General features: G+C 42.9%; 1 protein-coding gene across 13 annotated transcripts in view; it reads left to right on the forward strand.

Annotated features, from left to right (window-relative positions):
• agrn (agrin) overlaps window positions 1-24,877 on the forward strand; it is a 523,540-nt gene that overhangs the window by 340,949 nt on the left and 157,714 nt on the right. For all 13 annotated transcript variants that reach the window (XM_073032309.1, XM_073032310.1, XM_073032315.1 and 10 more), the window contains one exon: window positions 2,688-2,903. In XM_073032309.1, the coding sequence (XP_072888410.1) occupies window positions 2,688-2,903 (216 nt within the window). The remainder of the gene's footprint in view (window positions 1-2,687; window positions 2,904-24,877) is intronic.

Below are 24,877 nucleotides of genomic sequence, written 5' to 3' on the forward strand. Positions count from 1 at the left end.
ACCTCCAACGTTATGTCAACCTGTCAATCTTCAGGCTATGCCACCTGGAGACTTGCGTCCCTATTATTTTCTGACTGTATGAGTTGGATCATAGCCATATGTGCCGTGCCTAACTATATATACTGTGTTTTGCGCCTTGACCCCAGTGGAACGATGTTCTGTTTAGCTGTATACGACTCTGGTTGAATGACAATGAAATAGAACCTGATCTTGAACTTGATTAAGTGAGTTGAAGCCGCCACCTCTGTCCCCAGATGCCACCAGTTTTCCCTGTGTAAGCTACCTTCATCTTACTCAGTTCATGTCTGCTCTATTTTACTGTGACTGACGATGGAATTCAGATCTCTGTACTCTTGCTGCATGTGGACCAACCTTTTGTGTGGGCCCCGTGCCTTTTGTATGCAGACTGGCTTGTCTGATCTTAGTTCAGAGGCAATTTTACCTCTTAATCGCTATGCCAATGCACTCTTTGTTTATATCTGGTAGACGGGTAGGCACTCAGCCAATGCTGTTCAGTGCTGAAGTGGGTAAATGTCCTTCAGAAGAACGAGGTAACTGAATGGTAATACTTTATAGAGGATTAAAGAACAGAGAAATATGGTCGCTTTTATATACACGAAGATTTAAGTTGGCAAGACATCTTATTAGAACAGTTTTTCAAAAGTAAATGATGGTTTCCAAACTTTAGAACCAGATCATAAATGACAAATACTAAGAAGTTATGTCAGACTGAAGTAGAGTATGAATATCATACTGAATCCTGGGCATCTTCAGTTCAGCGAGAGGGAGAATATGACTATCACAGAGAAGGTACAGAAGAGATTAATGGGAATGGTGTCAGAAAGGGTTTTGGATGGCAAAGGCAGAAGAATGGGGTTGAGAGGGATAACGAATCAGCCATGATAGAATGGCGGAACAGACTCGATGGGCCAAATGGCTTAATTCTGTTTTTATCTCTTTTGGCACGTACCCTGCTCATGGACTGTTTGTCCCACTCCCATCAGGGAGGAGGCTACGTAGCATCCACACCAGGACCACCAGACTCGAAAACAGTTACTTTCCCCAAGCAGTAAGGCTGATCAACACCTCCACCCACTACCCCACCCCTCCACACCCCCAACCACCACTACTTTATCATTTCCTGTCAGTCACTTTATGTACAGACACTCCTGTGCTAGCATCACTTCAGAGACTGTCTGCCTGGTGTCGGTGGTGGCATAACCAGGACTTGTGATATGCACCAGCTGCTCATACGTCCATCCACCACCTGCTCTCGTGGCTTCACGTGACGCTGATTCAGGGAGCTAAGCAGTTGCTACACCTTGCCCAAGGTTGGCCTGCGAGCTAGCAGAGGGAAGAAGCGCCTTACACCTTTGATAGAGATATATCTCGGTAGTGCCATCCAAAAGCAGTGGGTATTGGCAGCTAAACCACGTCACAGAGACGAGGCAGGAAATTACCGGTAAGTTAGTCCTTGGAGAGTCAGTGATACAGTGTACCGAGAGCATAGTATTCATAGTGAGAGTACCCGTAGATATCTATATTGGAGAGGGCAGAACTTCTTATTTTGAAGTTAGGGCCTTGCAGACAGAGAACTCAATACCATCGCAATCTTTAATCTACATCCTTTAGTATTTGAGCCAGGCATGTTTCTTTTCATCAGTATAACATTTTTTGTTATCAGTGAACCAGCACAGTGGCAGTCAGTTGAGGAGCTCCTAATTTTGTGTTTTAGTGCAATCTGATTTGTGCAGTGGAGCAGAGACTGGGATCGTTAGAAAACATATACACAGGAGACTCTGCGGATATATACTCACACCCACAATGCTGGAGAAACTCTGCAAGTCAGGCAGCATCAATGGAAGGAAATAAACAGTTTATCTTTCAGGCCGTGAAGAGTTCCTCTAGCATTTTGTGTGTTCTACTTCAGATTTATTTATCACATGTATGTCGAAACGTGCAGTGAAATGCATAGTGTGTGTTAACAAGCAGCACGGACAATTGTCGCCAACATAGCAGGCCCACAATGTTCAGCTGAGTAACACAAGCAGCGGCAATAACACCACCACCAAACTCAGCTCTGCGCTGAACTCTTGCAGGCTTTAGTTCAGAATGCTCTTTGCTTGTGGGGTTATTCTCTACACATTGTGTGTTCATTTTTTTTATATGGGTTATTTATTCTTTATGAGCATTATTTATTTTGAACCTCTGCACATTGGGTTGTTGACGGTTTTCTTTATATATGGGTTCTTTTGGGTTTCTTTGTTTCGTGGCTGCCTGTTAGGAAATGAAACTCCAGGGTGTATAATGTATTCGAACTTCGATAATAAATTTGAAAACAAGATAAACAACAGCAAAACAATCTCTTTTTCTCCCTCCCTCCCTCCCACCCACTTGCACACACATACAGACCTCTAGGGATGGCCCCCTCAAGGCCTACAGTCCTTGGCCTCAGACTTTAGTGTGACTAGATCTGAGCCACAACATTGATGGGCATAGCCGTTCAGCGCCATCTTGACCCGAATGTTGGTTCCTGCTCTTTACTTTCCATTTACTACTCCTGACCTCTACCTGTCCCTAAACCGTACCCTGACCCTTAACCTCTGTGCTGACCTCAAAACCAGCAGTGTCTTATGTTGTTAAAAAAGAATAACGTCTTTAACCAGGTTTGTCTCCTTTTTCCCCAGTGTGCCGAGGCGTCCTCTGTGGATTTGGGGCCATGTGTGAAAGGGATCCCAGAGAGCCAGACAAGGGAACCTGCATCTGCAAGAGAGGTGCCTGTCCATCGGTGGTGGCTCCTGTCTGTGGGTCGGATTACTCCACGTACAGCAACGAGTGTGAGCTGGAGATGGCCCAGTGTACTCAACAACGTAGGATCAAGGTTATCAGCAGGGGGCCTTGCGGTATGTCCTGAGATTAATTCTGGAAAACATTTAATGGCTCCCAGTGATGGAAGCATCTGGCTGCATTCATCTGGCATTTTGTTCATCTGCGGCAGGCAACGAGCTTCTCTTGAAGCATTGGTATGGTTGGTATTTAGCCAAGAATGAAAACCTGGTTAATGGCATCACAACAACTGCTTCTCATGCTTCTCACTCAATGTCAGCAAAACCAAAGAGCAGATGATTGATTTCTCCAACTTCCAGTAATTTCCCCCCTCTCCCTTCCAATCTTCTTCAGTTCCTCACTCTGGCCTCTTACCTCTTCTCCTCATCTACCTATCAGCTTCCCCTGGTGCCTCTCCTCCTTCTCTTTCTCCATGGTCCACTCTCCTCTCCTATCAGATTCCTTCTTCTCCAATGCTTTACGTTTTCCACCTATCACCTCCCAGCTTCTTGCTTCATTCAGCCCTCCCCCACCCACCTGGCTCCACCTATCACATTCTTACTTGTCCTGCTTACCCTCCCCCCGCATCTTCTTCCCACTTCCTTTCCTGTCCTGATGACGCTTTCATTGCTTTGCCCCTGCAAAGATGGGGCCTGACATGCTGAGCTCTCCCAGCAGTTGTGTCTGTTCCTCTAGTTAGCTTTGTTTGAACGCTTGCTATTCCTTCAATCATGTTGCATCTCTGTTCAAATGATTTGTTACCCACAGCGTTATGAAAATTACAGCCAATAGCTTTTAACCGAAGTTTGCAGCAAATTGAATATCTTGGCTGAGGATCTAAAGTGTTATTGACTATACAGTCTGTGACCACCCAGAAAACAGTCAATAGACAACATTTTGAATTGATTTTGGGTCTTACAGCATACAAAAATACCCCAGGACATTTTAATTGGACATCACGTGCCACAACCCGTTTATTAGGAGAGGTGACCTGAACCTCGGTTAAAGAAGTAGGTTTTAAAGACAGTGAGGGGTTTCCAGGCCTCAGGCCTCCACGGCTAATGATCTGCTTGTTAGGAAGTTGTAGGCTTGATGGTATGCCCAGAAGTCAGGCCCGAAGTCTGTGAGTCTACTATTTTGTGCTCGGGGTTGTAGGTTGGGGGCCCAGAGGCAGCCTTTCCTGGGGTTGGATGACTGAATCTGAGTAGGTGGCTGTGTGAGCTAGGAGGGAGAAAAGCCACTTGATTGCTGATGTTTTGTCTTTGCTGGTGTTGCTTATGTTGTTCTGCTGAACATTGTGATTATGCCCTGCATGAATTGGAACGTGTGGCGACACTTGCGGGCTGCCCCCAGCACACCTTTAAGTTGTGTTGGTTGTTCGTGCAATCAGCACGTTTCACTGCATGTTTTGATGTACATGTACAGAAATTTATCTGAATTTAAGAGATGTGGGTATCTGAGCAAGCCAGCACATCCGTTGTCCGTGCCTAATAGGCCCTCGTTGATGTGCTGCCATTTTGAATTGCACAGTGCTAGACAGCATAGAACTTTACACAGTACAAGCTTTTCAGGCCATTGTCTTGAGCTGACCTTTTATCTATACTCTAAGATCAATCTAACTCTTCCCTCCTACATTACCCTTGATTTATCTGTCTTCCATGTGTCCAACTAAGAGTTTCTTCAATGCCCCAAACTTATCTGCCTCTACCAGCACCCCTAGCAGAGGTTTCCATGGACCCACCACTCTCTGTGTAAAACATCACCTCTGACATACCCTTATATTTTCTTCCAAACACCTTAAAATTAAGCCCCCTCGTATTAGCCCTTCCCATCCTGGGAAAAAGTCTCAGGCTGTCCGCTCGATCTATGCCTCTTATTGTCTTCTACACCTCTATCAAGTCTTCTCTCATCCTCCTTCACTCTAAAGAGAAAAGCCCGAGCTCACTCCAGCCTATCATGACAAAACACGCTCTCTAATTCAGGCAGCATTCTGGTAAATCTCCAATGTGCCCTCTCTCAAGCTCCCATGTCCTTCCTATAATGAGTGCGGCTGAGGAGGTGTTCTGGGATTTAGACCCAATGTCACTGAAGAAACGGTGATATAATTGTAAATGTTATGTGTGACTGGGAGGGGAACTAGGATAGTTCTCCCTGTGTCTTCTGCCCTGACCCTTCTAATAATGAGTGCTATTAAGAAGCCCAGGTGGTTAATTTTATAAATGGTCCACTCACAGTTCCTCTACAGAGTCGAGAGTAGTTAACACATAAATCATGATCATCATTATGTGCCGTGTCGTATGATGTCATGGTCTTGACCATGATTGTTCTTGGCAAATTTTTCTACAAAAGTGGTTTGTCATTGCCTTCTTCTGGACAGTGTCTTTACAAGATGGGTGACCCCAGCCATTATCAATACTCTTCAGAGATTGTCTGCCTGGTGTCAGTAGTCACATAACCAGGACTTGTGATTTGCACCAGCTACTCATATGACCATCTGCCACCTGCCTCCATGACTTCACGTGGCCCTGATCGGGGGGCTAAGCAGGTGCTACACCTTGGCCAAGGGTGGCCTGTAGGCTAGTGGAGGGAAGGAGTGCCTTACATCTCCTTTGTAGAGACCTATCTTGACCACGCCACCCAAAATCATAAAACAATACAGTATGAAAAACTGGCCGTTCTACCCATCTCATCCATGCTGACCAAGATACCCATTTTCAGATGGACCCTTTGGCTGCATCTTTTAGCCCAAATCTCTGCAAATTTTTCCTATCCATGCACACTGGTTGAATGCCCAAGTGGTCTTTCATTGATTCTAGTATGGTTATTGTCCTGTTATGGATTTATAGAGTATGCCCACAAGAAAATGAAGCTCGGGGTTGTATATGGTGATATATATGTAGTTTGGTAGTAAATTTACTATCAAACTTTGAACCTGTCCAAATGTGTTTTATATTGTATGTCATTATTTTACCTTGCCCCACTACATTTTCTTACACCTCATTCCCTACGTGGACCAATCTTTATGAGAAGAAGTTGCCCCTCAGGACCCTTTTAAGTTTTTCCCCTCTCAACTTACATCTCTGCCCTCAGGTTGCTGTGTATCTACTGTGAATGCCCGCAAGAAAATGGGTACAGGTGTACAGATGTACTGTGGAGAGCATTCTAAATGGCTGCATCACCATCTGGTATGGGGGAGGGTGGAGCTACTGCACAGGATTGAAATAAGCTGCAAAGACTAGTAAACTCAAATTAACTCCGTCATGGGCACTATCCTCCCCAGCATCCAGGACATCTTCAAGGAACAATGCCTCAAAAAGGTGGAGTTCATCATTCGTGACCCCCATCACCCAGGACATGCCCTCTTCTCATTGCTACCATCAGGAAGGAGGTACAGAAGCCTGAAGGCACACAGTCAGCGATTCAGGAACAGCTTCTTCCCCGCGCATCAGATTCTGAATAGACATTGAACCCATGAACACTAACTCACTTTTTTTGAATATTATTTTGCACTACTTAGTTAACTACTTAATATGTACACTTACTGTAGTTCACAGTTTTTCTGTTACGATGTACTGCTGCCACAAAGACAACAAATTTCATGACATATGCCAGTGATATTAAACCTGAATGATTCTGATCTCAGGGTAGTATATATTGTTATATACTGTATGTACTTTGATTTAAAAAATTACTTTAAACTTTGAACTTGGAAAACTTGGGAAAAAAGGTGTGTAGCCTCACCCTACCTATGCCCCTCATGATTTTACACACCCTTCAGTCTTCTGCACTCTAAGGCATAACACTCGCCTGCCAACCTTTTGCTGTCTCCTTCGTGTGTGGAAGAGGAAAGATCCTTCTTTGGGGAGTGGGTGGCATGGTCGCCAGAGACACCATTAGCTACACATGAAAGAGTTTCCTTGATGATCCACGTGGTGTCACGCTCTCTATTTACCTTCTGGGTCATTGAGAGCTACACGGACTGCTGGATTTCCTATAATGTAGTTCCTAAGGTCCCATTCTCTGCAGAGAGCCACTCATGCTGCGTCTGTCTATTTGGCAGAAGTTAATGAGGTGGTTGGCTGGTGTCTAACTCACAGCAGCCTGCTCTAGGTGTGCTACATGTGGAATTCAAATCCTGTTGTTACTGTGTAAATTAGCCTGACCTTCGTCCCACACTGCATCCAATAACACAACATCAGCTCAGCATTAATCTGGAGCATCACTGAAGGAATGTCACCGCAGAAGGCAGCGCCTGAATTGTAATGCATTATAAAGTAATTTTCCGCAGATGAAATGGATAGAGCTAAGAGGCAGACAGCACCAAATCATAGCTTCAAATGAATCTGTTAACATTTTGAGCCCCCATTTTAAAGGGAGTTTTGTGATTGGACCGTTACGGCAGCGTACTCCAACTTTTAAACATTCAAGCTGCAGTGATGTCAGCGACAGTTCATCAATGAATCTGAATCAGAACCAGGTTTAATACCGCTGACATATAGAGTCATAGAGCACTTCAGCAGAGAAACAGGCCCTTTGGCCCATCTAGTCCATGCTGAGCCATTATTCTGCCTTGTCCTATGGAGCTGCACCCGGACCATTGCCCTCTACACCCCTTCCATCCATGTATCCAAATTTCTCTGGAATGTTGAAATTTAACCCAGATCCACCACATCCACTGGCGGTTCGTTCTACACCCTTGCGACCCTCTGTAAGGTCCTCTTCATTTTCCCCTTAAGTATTTAACCTTTCACACTTAACCTGTAGCCTCTCATTCTAGTCTCACCCTACCTCACTGGAAAAAGCCTGCTTGCATTTACCCTATCTATACCCCTCATTATTTTGTATACATCTATCGAATCTCCCCTCATTCTCCTGCACTCCAGGGAACAAAGTCCAAATCTACTTAACCTTTCCCAATAACTCAGGTCCTCAAGTTCTGGCTGCATTATACAATATGTCATGAAATGTGTTGGTTCGTGACGGCATTACAGTGCAATATATAAAAATACTATAAATTGCAATAAAAAATGGATATTTAAAAAATTAATTTAAGTAAATAATTCAAAAAGAGAGCAAAAAAATAATGAGGTAGTGTTCATGGGTTCATGGAACATTCAGAAATCTGATGGTGCAGAGGAAGAAGCTGGTCCTAAAACGCTGAGTGTGTGTTTTCAGGCTCCTGTGCCTTGTCCTTGATGGTAGCAGTGAAAAGCAGGCATTTCTTGGGTGATAGGGTTCCTTAGTGATGGATCTTACCTTTTTGAGGCATCTCGTTTTGAAGATGTCCTCGGAGCTGGAGCTGGCTGTTTACAACCCCCTGCAGCTTTTTCTGACCCATTTATATCAGGCAGTGATGGAGTTAGAATGACTTGTACAGACTGGCCCAGTCTGTTGGCTAAAGCTGAGCAGAGTTTTTGCACATCTACAAAAGGCAACAGCCACTTTTCAAATATATCTTATTTGACGAAATATCTCGGTTTGAAACATTGGCCGTTTATTCCCCTCCATAGATGCTGCCCGACTTGCTGAGTTCCTCAAGTATTTTGTGCATCTTGCTCTGGATTTCCAGCATCAGCAGAATCTCTTGTGCTTATGTTTTATTTGGGCCTGTCATTGCTCAGAGAAAATAAAAGTGAAGCAGTGATTAATCATGTCAGCCTTTAATTCTCATTCTAGTTTTCAAATCCTCAGTCACCAACTTGCCCCTTCTTGTCTCTGTAATCCTTACCTGCTCGGCAACCTCTCCACATCTCTATAGTCCTGCAGTATTACAGTATATCGTAGTTATCCCTTCTTCTATTTCTGTTTGTATGTAAGCCTAACTTAAAGATTAACATTATGAAAGGTTAGTTTTATTTATCACATCTACAGTATGGACTTTGACATAAGGATGTGCTGGGGGCAGCCCACCAGTATTGCCACACTTCTGGCACCAATATAGCAAGCCCACCACTGACCAACCCTAACCAGTACATCTTTTGGAATTTTGGAGGAAACCAGAGCACCCGGAGGAAACCCACACAGTCACAGGGAGAACATACAACAGAGGTGGTTATTGAACTCGAATTGCTATGCTAACCACGACGCTACCGCGTCACCTAGGTTCGAATCCCGGATAAGCCAGAGGATTGAGGTTTAAATTATTCATTGGATTTGGAACTAAAGTAAAATAAATAAAACAAAATAAATAAAATACGTGGAGTGGAATAAATAAATGAAAAATGGGTGTGCCTCCCGCACATCTTAGAGTTGTGTTGGTTGTTGACACATTTCGCTGTATATTTCGATGTACACATGATAAATAAATGCATCTGAATCTGAAAAAGCTGCCGTTTTATTTCGAAAACTTGCTGTATGTTCTTCAGTTCCTCACCTATTCTGTGGACTTAACAATGTGGTTGGCTGTTAACAGCTCTTTCACCATCATCGTCATCAGGTGCCATGCCCAGTTTGAGCTTTGACTGCCATGGCCCACACACTCCTGTTTCAGGTCAAATGGATCAATTCATTGGTCTTCATTTCCAGTTCTCTGGCTGCTGTCTCCATCATCATTTGTCTTTGCCTTCCTCTTGCTTTCTTCCCTTCAATCTTTCCCATAATTACCGTGCATTCTAACTCCTCTTTCCTAATCACATGTCCAATGAAGTTACGTTGCCTTTTCATGATCTCATACATTATTTCTGTTTTTGTGCTTGCTCTGTTCATGATGTCCTCATTAGATATTCATTTCGTCTATGATATTCTTTGCATCCTCCTCAAAAACCACATCTCTGCTGCTTCAATTCGTTTCCTCATGTTACTAGATGTTGTCCAACATTCTTAGCCATATAACATAACTGGATAAATGTAACATTTCAGTGCTCTGAGGCGGGTTGTCATGCCTAGTTTAGTGTTGGTCAGTATATTCTTCATTCTCGTAAAGGTGTCTTTTGCCATCCCTGTTCTTTTTTTGATGTCCATGTCGCACCTGCCATCTGATGTCACCCAGCTTCCCAAGTAGCAAAAGTTCTGTACTTGTTTTATGTCTTCCCCATTTATTCTCAGCCTGCAGGTAGGATTCTCCTTCTTTCTGGATATCACCATACATTCTGTCTTTTTGCAATTGATAGATAGACCCATTTTTGCACTTTCTTCAACAACTATATCAATTAAGTTTTGTAGTTCTTCCTCTGTACTTGCAATTAACACAGTGTCATCCGCATATCTGAAAATATTGATGTTTTCACCGCCAACTTTGATTCCCAAGATGTCTCTTATTTTTTGTAATATTGTTTCACTGTACACATTAAACAGATCGGGGGGAAACACACCCTTGTCTAACGCCTCTCTTGATTTTCGTAAACTGACTCACTTCTCCATCCATCTCCATCTAATAGCTCATTAGGGATGGTTAATAGATGTTTACATTGCCACTGAGATCTACAGCCATGAATACTAGTAAAGTTCAAAGTAAATATATTATCACATGACATATACGTCACCATATACTACTCTGAGATTGATTTGCTTGTGGGTATTCACAGTAGAACAGCAGAACAAAAAATGTCCAAATGCAAAAACAATGATAGCAATAATAAATAGATAGTAACTAAATAAATAATACTGAGAACCTGACTTGAAAGTGTGTGTGCAGTTTGTGGAATTTGTTCATTGTTGAGGTGAGTGAAGTTACCCGCTCTGGTTCAGGAGTCTGATGATTGAGGGGTAATAACTGTTCCTGAACCTGGTGGAGTGGGTCCTGAGGCTCCTCTACCTCCTGCTCGATAGCAGCAGTGAGAAGAGAGCACGGCCTAGGTGGTGGGATTCCTTAATGATAGGGGCTGCTTTTTTGTGCTCTGTGCAGATGTGCTCAATATGGGGAAGTTTATTCTGAACCAGCTTACAGAGGTGGGAGGGGGGTTCTGATGCATGATAGGACAATGGCTAACCCCATGGACCAGAGCTACTGATAGAGAGACATAGAACAGTGCAGTCCGTGCAGAACGCAATGTCAAATTCTACTAAATCTATTCTGTCTGTACATATCCCTCCATTCCCTGCATATTCCTATGTTTATCTACCACTATCATACCTGCTTCCAGCACTATCCCTGGCCTAAATATGCTCCTACATCTTTGATCGTATCTTCACTGGAGCTGAGTGCATGCAGGTGGGTGATGTTGTTCGGACGCTACATGTTTAGAGTAGAGTACAGCATGGTGTACAAGAGTTGAAGGGAGTGACAGCTGGTTGTTAATGTTGAAGGTTGCTGCTGTTACACACCACCAGATATTTTAGATCATAGAATATTTAGATCATTTAGATCGTAGATCAGCCCACAATGTTGTGCCAACCTTTAAGCTACTCTACGATATATCAAATGCTTCCCTCCTACACATGGTGCAAAAAACAAACAAACGTCCAGTGAGCAACAATTCTGTCAACAGAAACATCTGTTTATTCTTGCGTCTTCCCCTTCTTTCTCAGTCCTGATAAAGAGTCACGGCCCGAAACTTTGACGGTTTATTAATTTCCATAGATGCTGCCTGACCTGCTGAGTTCCTCCAGCATTATTTGTATGTTGTCCTGTTAATAAAAGAGTGCAGAGGAGACTGGTTCAAGCTGACAGGAAGGAGACAGTAACTCACAAAACCACACGTTACAACAGTGGTCTGCAGAAGAGCTTCTCTGAACGCACAGCACGTCGAACCTTGAAATGGATTGGCTACAGCAGCAGAAGACCATGAACATGCACTCAGTAGTCACTTTATTAGGTACAGAAGGTGTCTAATAAATTTGCCATTGAGTGTATGTGGTAGATTTTGTTAATTGTTGTGGAGATGCAGGCAGAATTATTGACGATTCAAACATTCTGGGGATGAGTGAAAAACAACATTTTGCATTGGTTTGGTGCATTTGATAATTACTAGTTGAGCTGTTCAGCCTATCCAGCAGCAGCAAGAATATCATCTCCTTAATTAAATCTGACACCCTCTCAGAGCCATGGAATAGGATTGCTGTCAAATAACAATACATAGTTAGGATTACGTTAGGCAGCAAGCCAGCAGTGACTTGATGAGAGCTAGCCGTAGTGATAATTAAATCAGATTTTTGCTACAGGTGATGTTTCTTCAGAATATTCACTTAAATTGCTCAAGCTACTGCAAATTACATTTAATTATACACCAGGAGATTGTGTTATTTTAATAGGACTTGCATTTGTTTATTTTTTATATAATTTTTCATCTGCTCTCAATGAAGTCACATAGTACCTCAGAACCATTCAAAGGCACTGATATCTTAACCACGATCATTGTTGTTGTTGTTGTTGTTCCTTTCTGTTCCTTGTGGTGCATCGGGAATCTTGCCATTTCAGTAGCGTTTTGTCTGTTTTTTACGAGGCCGAGTTGCTAACTTGACGCCCAGCCCAGCATGAGTGGAAAGTGTGCAAGGAGCCGGCCGAATTCGAACCCGGGACCTCTCGCCTCAAAGTCTGGTGCAGATGCCACTACACCACCAGTCGGCTGAACCACGATTCTAAACATCGTGTAATGGATGTAACTGTTAACGGAGGGAGACACAAGAGACGACAGATGCTAGAATCTGGAGCAAAACAACAAAATGCTGGAAGAACTCTGTGGGCCAGGCAGCATCTGTGGAGGGAGATGAATGCTTGACATTTTGGCCAAGACTCTTAATCCGGATCCTGAAGCACTGACTGTGTCCTATGTAAAAGTCCTAGGCACATATATATTGCTAGGGTGCCTAAGACTTTTGCACAGTACTGTATTTGTCAACATGGAGCGGAGAGTGAGTTTGTAAATCTGGCTGGAACAAAGAATGTTGGGAATGGCGAGAGTGGAGTGCCATGGGAGGGGTGTGGGACAGCTGGCAGAGAAGGAGAGAATGGCGGGGGGATGATTGGTGGGTGGAAATGCACCCAGCCAAAAGGCACCAGGCAAGGTCATTTGATTCCAAACAATTGATTTATTGATCATTACAGAAGGTCTCTCTGGTGGTTCCCACACCCTCCCCTCTCCCTTCCTCTTTTCCCTACCATGATTCCCCTCTCCCTTCCTCCTTCCCACTCTCAGTCCACAATAGAGACCCATATCAGAATCAGAACCATATGTATCATCACTCACATATGTCATGAAATTTGTTTTATTTGTGGCAGCAGTACAGTGCAATACATAAAATTACTACAGTACTGTGTAAAAGTTTTAGACACCCTAGATATATATCTGCCTAAGACAGTTCTGTAGAATTGAGACAGACAGCAGTTGGCTTTGAACACTGATTTGTGATCACTGGTGCTGTGTAGTGATTGCACTAACCAATAATACACCATCATTTCACCCCCGTTAACATAGTATCTTGATTTGGTGACTAAGATAACATTGAATTACTCATCATTGATATTGTGGTGAACCCCATTCCCAGAAGTGCCACCGCTTTGGGCATTTGGTTAAGAATAGCACAAGGTCCAGGGACCCAGGATCTGGCCTGACCTCTACTGCTGTCCATGTGGAGTTTGCATGCTCTCCCTGCAACTGCTTGCCTCCCACATCACAACACTTGATGGGCTGATCCCTGTTTCTGTGCTGTTCAAATTTCAAAGTAATTTTATGATCAAACTAAGTATTCATTACAATGTACTACTACCTTGATATTCATGGGTGGCAGGGTGTGGATACGTCTCTGCCAAAGGAAGTGAAGGGCACTCCTTCCCTCTGTCAGCCTGCAGGTCACCCTTGGACAAAGAGTAGCATCTGCTTAGGCCCCTATCTGGGTCACGTGAAGCCAAGGGAGCTGGTGGTGGATGGTCGTACGAGCAACTGGTCCATATCACAAGTCCTGGTTATGTGACCACTGTCACCAGACAGACATTCTCTGCAGGGTATTGATAATGGCTGGGGGTCACCCGTCTTGTAAAGACACTGCCCAGAAGGCGGCAATGACAAACCAGTTCTGTTGCAAAGTATTACCAAGAACAATCACAGTCAAAGGCCTTGGTCGCCTACATCATAGGACTCGGCACATAATGGTGATGATCTTGAGATTCATTCTTTTGCAGGAAGAAAGAAAGGCAATAGAATTTTACATAAAACTGTACATAAACAGACAAAGACAGACAAAAACCAGTGTGCAAAAGAAAACAAACTGTACACATAAAAATGATACTGAGAACACGAGCTGTAAGGGGTCCTTGAGCCTGTAGGATGTGGAATCAGTTGTGAGTGAAATTACCCACACTGGTCCAGGAGTCTGATGGTCGGGGGTGTAATATCTGTTCCTGAACCCGGTGGTTCTGGGAGCAAATGTTCCTATACCTCCTACCCGATGGTAGTAGTGAGTAGTGAACCTTCTCCAAGATCAGTCTAACTCATATACACCCCATAACCCTCCATTTTTCTTACATAGACTCTGAAATGTTGCTATTTTATCAGTCTCCATCATCACATCTGCAGCGTGCTCCAAGCATTCACCACGTGTAAAAATCTGCCTCTGATATCTCCGCTAAACTTTCTTCCACTCACTTTAAACAGCTGACCTCTAGTTTTGGTCATTTCCTTCCTGGCTATCCATTCTATGTCTACCTCTCATAATCTTAAACACCTCTATATTTAGAGTAAGTTTAATTAAGTTTATAAAGAAATTAAAAACACTCAACTTAAAAATCCTTAAACATTTTAATGAATCTGTGTTAAGTCTTTAGAGATTGAAACAAGAAAATTAGAACATTCACAGTATGATGGCAGTTTGATTACCAAGCATTGCACAGTAAAGAGGGCCCTCCTGCATGCCCTCCATTTTTCTTTCATCCATGTGCATATCTAAGAGTCTCTTTAATGTCCCTAACGTGTCTGATTCCCTGGCAGGGCGTTCCATGTACTCTCTGTGTTAAGAACTTAACTCCGATATCCCTCCCCCCATACTTTCCTTCAATCACCTTAAAGTTATACTCTTTTGTATTATCCATTTCTGCACTTGGATAACGGTACTAACCACCATTCCACTTCCTCATCCAAGTCATTTATAAAAATCACTGAAATCTGTAGACCCGTAACATATGACCAGAGTTCTTTGGGCATGGTGCTCAGAAGAAGTGACGCAACAGACTTTTAACATCATAAATCAGCGAGTTGTTTGTTATGTCTCCCCCTCGCTGTGAGATGGGAACACATCTTTTTCCCTTATTAGGGAGAGAGGCTGCGGTATGTTGAATTACCGGGTGAAGGAGTAGTCTTTGGGGTACTGCGAGTCTGTGTCTTTATTGATGCTTTGCTGCACGCTTGAGTGCTCGGTGGGAGGGGCCGATGCTTTTTTGCTGGTGGGGGTGGGGGTCGTTGCTTTGCTGCTGTTTATGGGTGGGTGAGGGGGGCTTTAGGGTTCTAACATTTAACTGCCGTTCACTCTTTGGGGGACTTCTCTGATTTTGTGGATGTTTGCAAAGAAGAATTTCAGGATGTATATTGTATACATTTCTCTGACATTAAATGTACCTTTGAAACATATCTCTGCAGAACACTACCGGTGACCACCCTCTCAGTAGAATATACTCCATCCACTACCAACAACTGCCTTCTATGGACAAGCCATATAGCCAAGTCTGGGATACATGTCTCCTGACCTTTTTCTCCCATCTTCTCCCTGTAACTTTTAGCCCCCTTATCAATCAAGAACCTATCACTCTCTGCCTCAATATGCCTAATATCGTGGCATCCACAATCCACTCTGGCAATAAATTCCACGGATTCACCACTCTGGCTAAAGAAATTATTCCTCATCTCAGAGTGACATTATTCTGAGGCTGTGCCCTCAGATCCTAGAAACTCATACTCATGGAAACATCTCCTCCATGTCCACTCTTTCCAGGCTTTTCAGTGTCCAATAGGTTTCATTGAGATCTCCCCTTCATTCTCCTGTTGCATTCTGGTACTTAAATTCAAGGTTCTTTTAGAAGTCAGGAGCAGGGCATAAAACTGGTTCCTTCACAAATGTTTTTTTGAAGAATTAATAAAACAAAGAACAGGGACAGAACAGTGACAGTGGGTCTTACTACCTGAAGAAGAGAGGATCTAAAGACGGCCTCTGGTGTAAAATAGCTTATTTTATATCCAAGTATAAGAAAATTCCATAGGTAAGTTGAAGTGGTGAATGCAGGCTCACTCTTGACATTGAAGAAAAACTTGGACAGGTACATGGATGAGAGGGGTATGGAGGGATATGGTCTAGGTGCAGGTCAGTGGGACTAGGCAGAAAAATGGTTCGGCACAGCCAAGAAGGGCCAAAAGGCCTGTTTCCGTGCTGTAATGTTCTATGGTTCTAAGACACAACCAATTAGAAAATACTCATATTGCCTTAAAATCAAACAATGAGAAAATACTAGCCACTTAAAGAACAAATGAAGCTTTAGTATTATATTTTCTATAACCATTAGAGGCATATGACATTTTATGTGTATAAAGGCTACTTAAAATACTAACAGATAATTGATTGTTAAACTACAAAGAAAATAACTATTAAAATTTAACAATCAGATTCACCAGTCCTGAAATCCATCAAGGACAAGGCCTAGAAACATCAAACACTGACCTTTCAACTTGCTCCAATCAGATCCTTTCCCATCTACCATCTTGAGGAGGAAGGGGCTAATGTTGGTGTTTTTGTCTCTGATAACTACCCCCCATCCCTTAACGATCATTGTGAAGAGAAATTCTTAAACTACCCAGGGTCAACTAAATTCCCCATATACACTCAGTGGCCAGTTCATTAGTTACCTCTTGTACCCAACAAGTTGCCATTGAGTGTATGTCCGTGCTCTTATGCTGCTGTAACCCATCCACTTCGAGGTTCAATGTGTTGTGAATTCAGGGATACTCTGAGTTTTACACACCACTGTTGTAACGTCTGGGTATCTGAGTTACCGTCACCTTCCTGTCAGCTTGACCCAGCCTGGCCATTCTCCTCTGACCTTTCTCGTTTACAAGTTGTTTTCACCCACGGAACTGCTGCTTCTGGATGTTTTGTTTTGTTTTTGCGTCATTCTCTGTAAACTCGAGAGACCGCTGTGTGTGAACATCCCAGGAGATCAGCAGTGTCTGAGATACTCAAACCACCCTGTCTGGCACCAACAATCACTTCATGGACAACATCACTTCGATCACATTTCTTCCCCATTCTGATGTTTGGTCTGAACAACACCTGAACCTCTTGACCATGACTGCATACTTTTATGCATTGAATTGCTTCCATATGATTGGCTGATTAGATATTTGCATTAATGAGCAGGTGTACATTGACACGCATTAGGAATTTGCTGTGGTGTGGTGGCGTGACATGCAACAAAATCCACAACAATCAATAATTATAAGCGCAAAGAATTTTAAATAAACTTAGAAAGTACAGATGTAGAGTAAAATGTACATAAATACATCAATACTATGTTGTATTTCTGAAGTAAAAAGTATAAAAATTATAAAAAGTAGCCTAACATGTTTGCAGTGCAGTGACGGGCGTGATAGATAAATGCAGATTTAGGAGAGCAGCTAACTAGAATAGTGGTCAGATTAACTGCCTGGGGCAAGGAGCTTTTCAGATGGCGTGACATTTTTGTTTAACAGCCCTATAGCGCTTGCCAGAAGGGAGATTTTGGAAAAAGGCAGTTTGCAGGTGGGTGGTGTCCACAGTGATTTTTCTTCTCCATCTCTTTGTCCTGGACACATACGAGTCCTGTAGAGATGGTAGACTGTAGCCGATGACCTTTTCTGCTGTAGTTTTTGTCTATCGTGAGAGGGTGCTGCAACAAACCAGACGGCTGTGGCAAATGACGGTAAGGAGTCAGTATTGGAAATAAAGCATCACAAATGAGATGAGAAACAATGGGATTTCCTTCACATTATGAAAGTCAGTAAGAAGCGTGATGAAAAGAGGAGCTTCCTTTTTACAAAACGACGGGAGTTTGAGCGCTGGGGTAGAGATATGGCTCTACTTCTGCTAGCCTGCAGGTCACTCTTGGGCAAGGTGTAGCACCTGCTTAGCCCCACCATGACGCACCGATCAGGGTCTTGTGAACCCATGGGGGCAGGTGGTGGATGGTCGTATGAGCAGCCGGTGCAGATCACAAGTCCTGGTTAAGTAACCACCGACACCAGGCAGACAATCTCTGAAGAGTATTGATAATGGCTGGGGTCACCCGTCTTGTAAAGACACTGCCCAGAAGGAGGCAATGGCAAACCACTTCTGTAGAAACATTTGCAAGAACAATCATCGTCATGTTCATGATTGCCCAGGTCATACGACACGACACATAACAAACAAACAAATGGAAGTTTATTTGCACATAGAATAAAAACGTCAGGGATTTACAAAACTGTTAACAATTTCAAATTAAAATATTGTTACTACTATCAACAATACACTCAATTCCATCGTTACTGAAAATCTCCCACTGTACCCTTAACATGCTCCCTCTCTAAGGACACTCATACACGAACTTAACCCCAGGTGAAGGATTGGCAGTTGACTTGGGCAGAGTTGTCAACTGCCCGCTGCCTGGGCATCTGACTGGCCAACTTAGCCAGGCCCATCAATGGTGCAAGCCTATCAATAGATCCACGTCCCACTCCATACTGGGCGACCATATATCAGAAGCGTGGGGCTGAAATGCAACCAGTTTTGAGGAGCAGCCCCTTCTGACACTCAGAGGGGTTGCAACCTCTCAGACTCTATATAAGTATGGTCCACTGGCCTTCTTCCGGCCACAGAAAGGACAAGTTGATGGGATGTCTGTGAACCTGCTCAAAAATCTGTTGTTCCTTTAACACAGTGACCAACTATTCACTCTCAACTGAAACATCTTCATCATTGTAGACTGCAAACTGATTGACAGCAGTTGTCGTCTTTGTCAAAAACCACGATTTATCAGGTTCCCAGGATGTTAAGTTTTGTAACTTCAAAACATTAAACTAATTCAAAGGAAGACACGGGAGTCCCAAGTGCAGGTCTAACTTTGAGTTTACTTTAAATGAGGTGCGCACGTATGCAATAACATAATTTACATATAATCCATAATTATTTAAACAAAAGAATGCTTAATTAAACAATATATATATATACACAAGATTACTCAAATATTATTGAAATATTAAATACACAACACAAGGGACCCATGGAGACCCAATCCATGCCTCAGGAAGGTGAGTATGTTGCCCCTGCTTTAGGGGCCGAGGGACACAGGGTGCCACGGTTCTGTAGTGGTGGACATGACATTCATACAGCGCAGTGCGTCGGAGCTCAGAGTTTAATACCGGCGTCCTCTGTACGAAAGTTTGTACATTCTTCCCGTGTATGCCCAGGTTTCCCCCAGGTGCTCCAGTACCCTCCCACATTCCGAAGACATACGGGGTAGGAGGTTAATTGGTCATTGTAAATTGTCCTGTGCTTAGGCTGGAGTTAAATAGGTGAGTTGCTCGTTGGGCCGGAAGGGCCTGTTCCTCGCTGTATCTCTTGATAAAGAAATATCCATGGGGAGTACCGGCTGAACAATGAGAAAGTATTCCAGGCGGCATGAGAATTTTTATTGTTTGATGAATGATGTTCAGATTGAAGATTTATTTTTCACCCCAGAAATTAAAGTGACGATTTTCTGTTTCTTTAATCCTTTTTGTGCCCTTGCGGCAGGAGTAATGTCATTGCCGGCAGATGAAACAATATCCTCAGCCTTGGACTCAGCATTGGCATCAATCATTCCCAGGTCAGGTTGAGCTTCAAACTCCTGGGAGCACACATCTCGTACAACCTCTCATGGTCCCAGAACACATTCTACACAATCAGGAAAACTCTCCAACCCCTCCACTTTCTGAGAATCAGAATCACATTCAATATCCCTGGCAAATATCATGAAATCTGTTGTTTTGCCACAGCAGTACATTGCAATTCACAATAATAAAATACTATAACTTATGTATATTAATGATATATAATTAAATTCAGTAAGTAGTGCAAAAAGAGAGAAAAAAGTAAGGTAGAGTTCATAGGTTCATTGTCCATTTAGAAATCTAATGTTGGAGGGGAAGAAGCTGTTGCTGAAACATGGAGTGTGTCTTCAGACTCCTATACCTCCTCCCTGATGGTAGCAGTGAGAGGAGGGTATATTCAGGATGATGGGGGCCGTTAACGATGGATGCGACCCTTATAAGCATCACCTTTTGAAGATGCCCTCGATGCTGGGGAGGTTGAAGAGAGCTGGACAATGCACCTCCATACTCACGTCATTCTACAGTTGCACAGTAGAGAGCATCTAATTGCTGCATCACTGCTTGCTACGAAACCTGCATTCCAGCAGACAGGACGGCTCTACAATGGACAGTCAAGACTGTCTAATGCACAGCCCACCTGCCATGCTGTATATCCAGAAAGGTACTGGAAAAGGGCCAGTAACATCATGAAGGATTCTATCCATCAGGGACGAGGCTACGCCGATTTCACACCACGACCACCAGTCTCAAGAACAGCTATTTTCCCCAAGCAGTAAGGCTGATATTGTTTGTTAATTTACTGGTGGTGCTGTTACTTTATGCATTATGTGTGTGAGGTGTATGTACCTTAGTGCGGGAGAATATTGTTTCGTTTGGCAGTATATATGTATATGGTTGGATGACAATAAACTGAACTTGAACTTGTAGAGAGAGAATGACTGGGGGTCAGAAAGCTGGAGATCAGTTTTAAATGTGAGTGCATCAATAACAAAGGCAGTGAGAGGTTTTGGTGTTGACATCATTGAGGCTGTCAGCTGGCAATGGGACAGACTGTCTCAGGAGCTGTGTTGGCACTGAAGCACGGCCACGACCAGACCATCTGATTGAATCAATTAGCATTCACTTCATTAATCTTCTCAATTATGTATCCAATATTCTTGTTTAAAGTCCTGGAATTATTTAATTCCTCAGTAAACAGGTTCAGAGGGGTAGCCTGGACTGGAACCAAGTTCCGGTGATTCCCTCATCAGTGCTGAACGTAGAAGATAGAATATTACAGCACAGTACAGGCCCCTAGATCCACGATGTAGTAATGACTTTTTAACCTAATCCAGGATCAATCTAACCCAGAGGTGGGCAAACTTTTTGACTTGTGGGCCACAAAGGGTTCTAAAATTTGACAGGGACCAGGAGCAGATGGACGGAGTGTTTTGGTAATACACCTCATAAGAGAAAATAAAATATCATGGGATATGTAGAAAACATGTGCTTTAATTTCAATTGAAAATGAACAAATGCATTACAACAAAATATCTGTCTTTGAAGTCACATGGTATTTAGCTATTTATTGAAATGACTTTTAAAACACTGAAAATTAAATGAATAAAATACAGCTTTTTTTAATAGTAACAGTTATTATTTTAAAGCACTGAAAATTCTGTTATCCTTCAAGATATTATCATCATCACTCTCCTCCTGACTGTCTTTATTTCAAAAACGGTAGGAGATGCAGGTCTACTTGTCCTGCTCCTTCTTATTCAATTGTCCCCTGTGCCAAAACTCAACAACGACCAGCACAAGGACAGAACAGTGACAGCGCGCCAGTATGCGGAGCGCGTTATTTGATCTGGAGCGCATTTTTTATTTTGAGAACGTACGTGCACCTGCGCACTACTCATGTCCATCACTTAACAGAAATGACATGCAACATGCAAGGCTTATTGAAAAAAATATTTTCAAATGCATTTTTTACATAACACAACGAAGAAACTTATTTTTAATTTCAGTGGGAACAGTGTTGTTGGTCTCCCTTTTTAGCCAGCGCATCAAAGTCTGGATTTAGTTTTGTTGTGGCGAAAACGCCAGAATTGCAGGGAAAAAAACGTTAACAAGGTTTATTAATATAATTTCATCAAGTTCTGCGGGCCAGATTAAAAAGCTTAACGGGCCGCATATGGCCCCCGGGCCGTAGTTTGCCCATGCCTGATCTAACCCTTCCTCTGGCATAGCCCTCCATCTTTCCACCGACTCATTCCACCGAGATGCAATACTGAGCGTCATAGGAAGTCATTCCTACCTGTGGCCATCAAATTTTACAACTCCTCCCTCAGAGTGTCAGACACCCTGAGCCAATGGGCTGGTCCTGGACTAATTTCCACTTGGCATTATTTACTCATTATTATTATTTAATTATTTATGGTTTTATATTGCTATATTTCTACACTATTCTTGGTTGGTGCGACTGTAACGAAACCCAGTTTCCCTCGGGATCAATAAAGTATATTTGTCTGTCTGTCGTCTTTTTTTATCATCCATGTGCCTGTCTAAGAGTCTCTTATATATCCGTAACGTATCTGCCTCTATCATCACCCATGGAAGGGTGTTCCACACACCCACCACTCTCTGTAAAAACCTACCTCTGACATCCCTACCCCCCAGTAGTTTCCTCCAATCACCCATTATACTCCCTTGTATTAGCTATTTCCACACTGGGATGAAAGCCTCTAGTTGTCCACTCTATCTGTGCTTCTCATCAGCTGACTTTGACCTTAATCTACCACTTTTTTTGGAATCAGGCATTACAGATGGTAAATGGCATGACGAAAATCTTATTGTTCTCCACAGAGATCCCATGAGCCGGGACTCACAGTTATCCATCCACAGACCCAATCTCACTCTGTATCCGAAACCATTCCAGGCTTCCAGTGCCTTGTCTCCTAAGAGAAAATGGAGCATAGAACTACGGGACAGTACAGGCCCTTCGGCCCACCATGTTCTGCTGACCTTGTACCAATTCTAAAATCAATCCAACCCTTTCCTCCCACATTTTTCTTTCATCATTGTGTCTATCAAAAAGTCTGTAATCTTGTGCATTAATGGTTGTCTGAATCTGCATAGCTGTGATGCTGCAGTATACAATTTTTTTAATTGCATTTCTATTTCACTGTACTTGTACACAGGACAACAAACCTGTTTTGACTTTGCATGCAACATGGCTGTAAGATCCCAAATAAAAGCAATCAAATAGCACTATGAGTTTGACCTTATGTCGCCCTAACCTTGCTCTATCTCCTTTGAGTTTGCACTCTTACCCTTGACCCTCCTCTGTCATCCTGACCTTTCTCTCTTCCTGTTGGTCTTAAGTCACCCTTGACTTTGAAATCTTACCATTGAACTTCCACTGTCAACTTCCAGTCTTGCACAGTCACCCTCAAACTAGCTCCAGTTTATCATTATTGCTTGACCTTGGACTACCTCGATGCAACTTGGTTCTGTAAGATAAGCATTTCACTATATTTCTGTACACAGGGCAATAATAAATTTATAACAACCTCAGCAAGTCAGGCAGCGTCTACGGAGGGGAATAAACAATTGACGAATCAAGTCAGAATTCCTTTAACAGGATATGATGAAGGGTTTCAGCCTGAAATGTCAACTGTTTAATTCCCTTCATAGATGCTGCCTGACTTGCTGAGATCCTCCAGCATTTTGTGGGTATTGATCAAGATTTCCAGTATCTCCAAAAACCTTTGTGTTAATAATAAATTAATTCTGATTTGAAGCATAGTTTGAACTAACACTCAACCTAACAGGGATAAATGTTGATAAACAGCATAGTTTACATATGTGATAGTAACTGTAGTGTTGTGAGCAGTCTAGGCCCCTTATCGTGCTGGCAATGGAGAGGGTCCAGAGATGTTTCACAAGAATGATTCTGGGAAAGAAAGGGTTAACGTATGAGAAGTGTTTGAGAGCTCTGAGCCTGTAATCATGGGAGTTTAGAAGAATGAGGAAGGGGGTGGGGTGGGGATCTCAAAGAAACCTTTCAAAAACTGAAAGGCCTAGGTAGTGTGAATGTGGTGAGGATGTTTCCAATAGTGGGACAGTCTAGCACCAGAGGCCATAGCCTCTTAATAGAAGAATATCCAGTTAGAATAATGATGAGGAGGAATTTCTTCAGCCCACAGGGTGATTAGTTGTGGAGGCCATGTCACTGGGTATGTTTGAAGAGGAGGCTCACCAGATTGATGCCGGAGATGAGGAGGTTAGACTATGAGGAGAGATTAGATTGCCTGGAACTATATTCACTGGAATTCAAAAAAACAAGAGGGATCTTATAGAAATATATAAAATTATGAAAAGGATGGGTAAGATAGAGGCAGGAAAGTTGTTCTCAACTTTCCAACAAATGAGGGGACAGAGGCTCAAGATTTGGGAGAATAGATTTAGGATGAAAATGAAGAGGAACTCCTTTTCCCAGAGAGTAGGGAATCCATGGAATTGTCTGCCCAGCAAAGTAGAAGAGGCAAACTCATTAAATGCACTGTTAGATATTTTTAACATAGCAAGAGAATTCAGGGTTGTGGTGAAAATGCAGGTACCGTAAGTGGAGCTGAGTCCATAGCCAGATCAGCCATGATTTTATTGAATGATGGAACCAGCTCAACAGGATGGATGCCCAATTCCTGCTCTTATTTCTTATGTTCTCAGAATCAGAATCAGAGTCAGGTTTAATATCTCCAGCATGTGTCATGAAATTTGTTAACTTAGTTGCAGCAGTACAATACAATAGGTGATAATAAAGGAAAAAATAAATAAATCAATTACAGTAAGTATATATGTATATTAAATAGTTAAATTAAAAATAATGCAGAAACAGGAATAATATAAAAAAAGTGAAGTAGTGTTCACGGGTTCAATGTCCATTTAGGAATCGGATGACAGAGGGGAAGAAGCTGTTCCTGAACCGCTGAGTGTGCGCCTTCAGGCTTCTGTATCTCCTTCCCCTCCTTCCAGATGATAACGATGAGAAGAGGGCAGATCCTGGGCGGTGGAGGCCTTAATAATGGATGCTGCTTTGCTGGGGGATCGCTCTTTGAAGATGTCTTGGATACTACTGAGGCTGGTACCCAAGATGGAGCTGACTAATTTTCCAACTCTTTGTAGCTTCTTTCAATCCCGTGCAGCAGCACCTCCACCACCACCGCACCCCCCCACATACAGACGGTGACGCAGCCAGTCAGAATGCTCTCCACGGTAGATCTGTAGAGGTTTTCGAGTGTTTTAGGTGACAAACCAAATCTCCTCAA

Source organism: Hemitrygon akajei, chromosome 29 (assembly GCF_048418815.1).
Source record: "Hemitrygon akajei chromosome 29, sHemAka1.3, whole genome shotgun sequence".
NCBI classification, from domain to species: Eukaryota; Metazoa; Chordata; class Chondrichthyes; order Myliobatiformes; family Dasyatidae; genus Hemitrygon; species Hemitrygon akajei.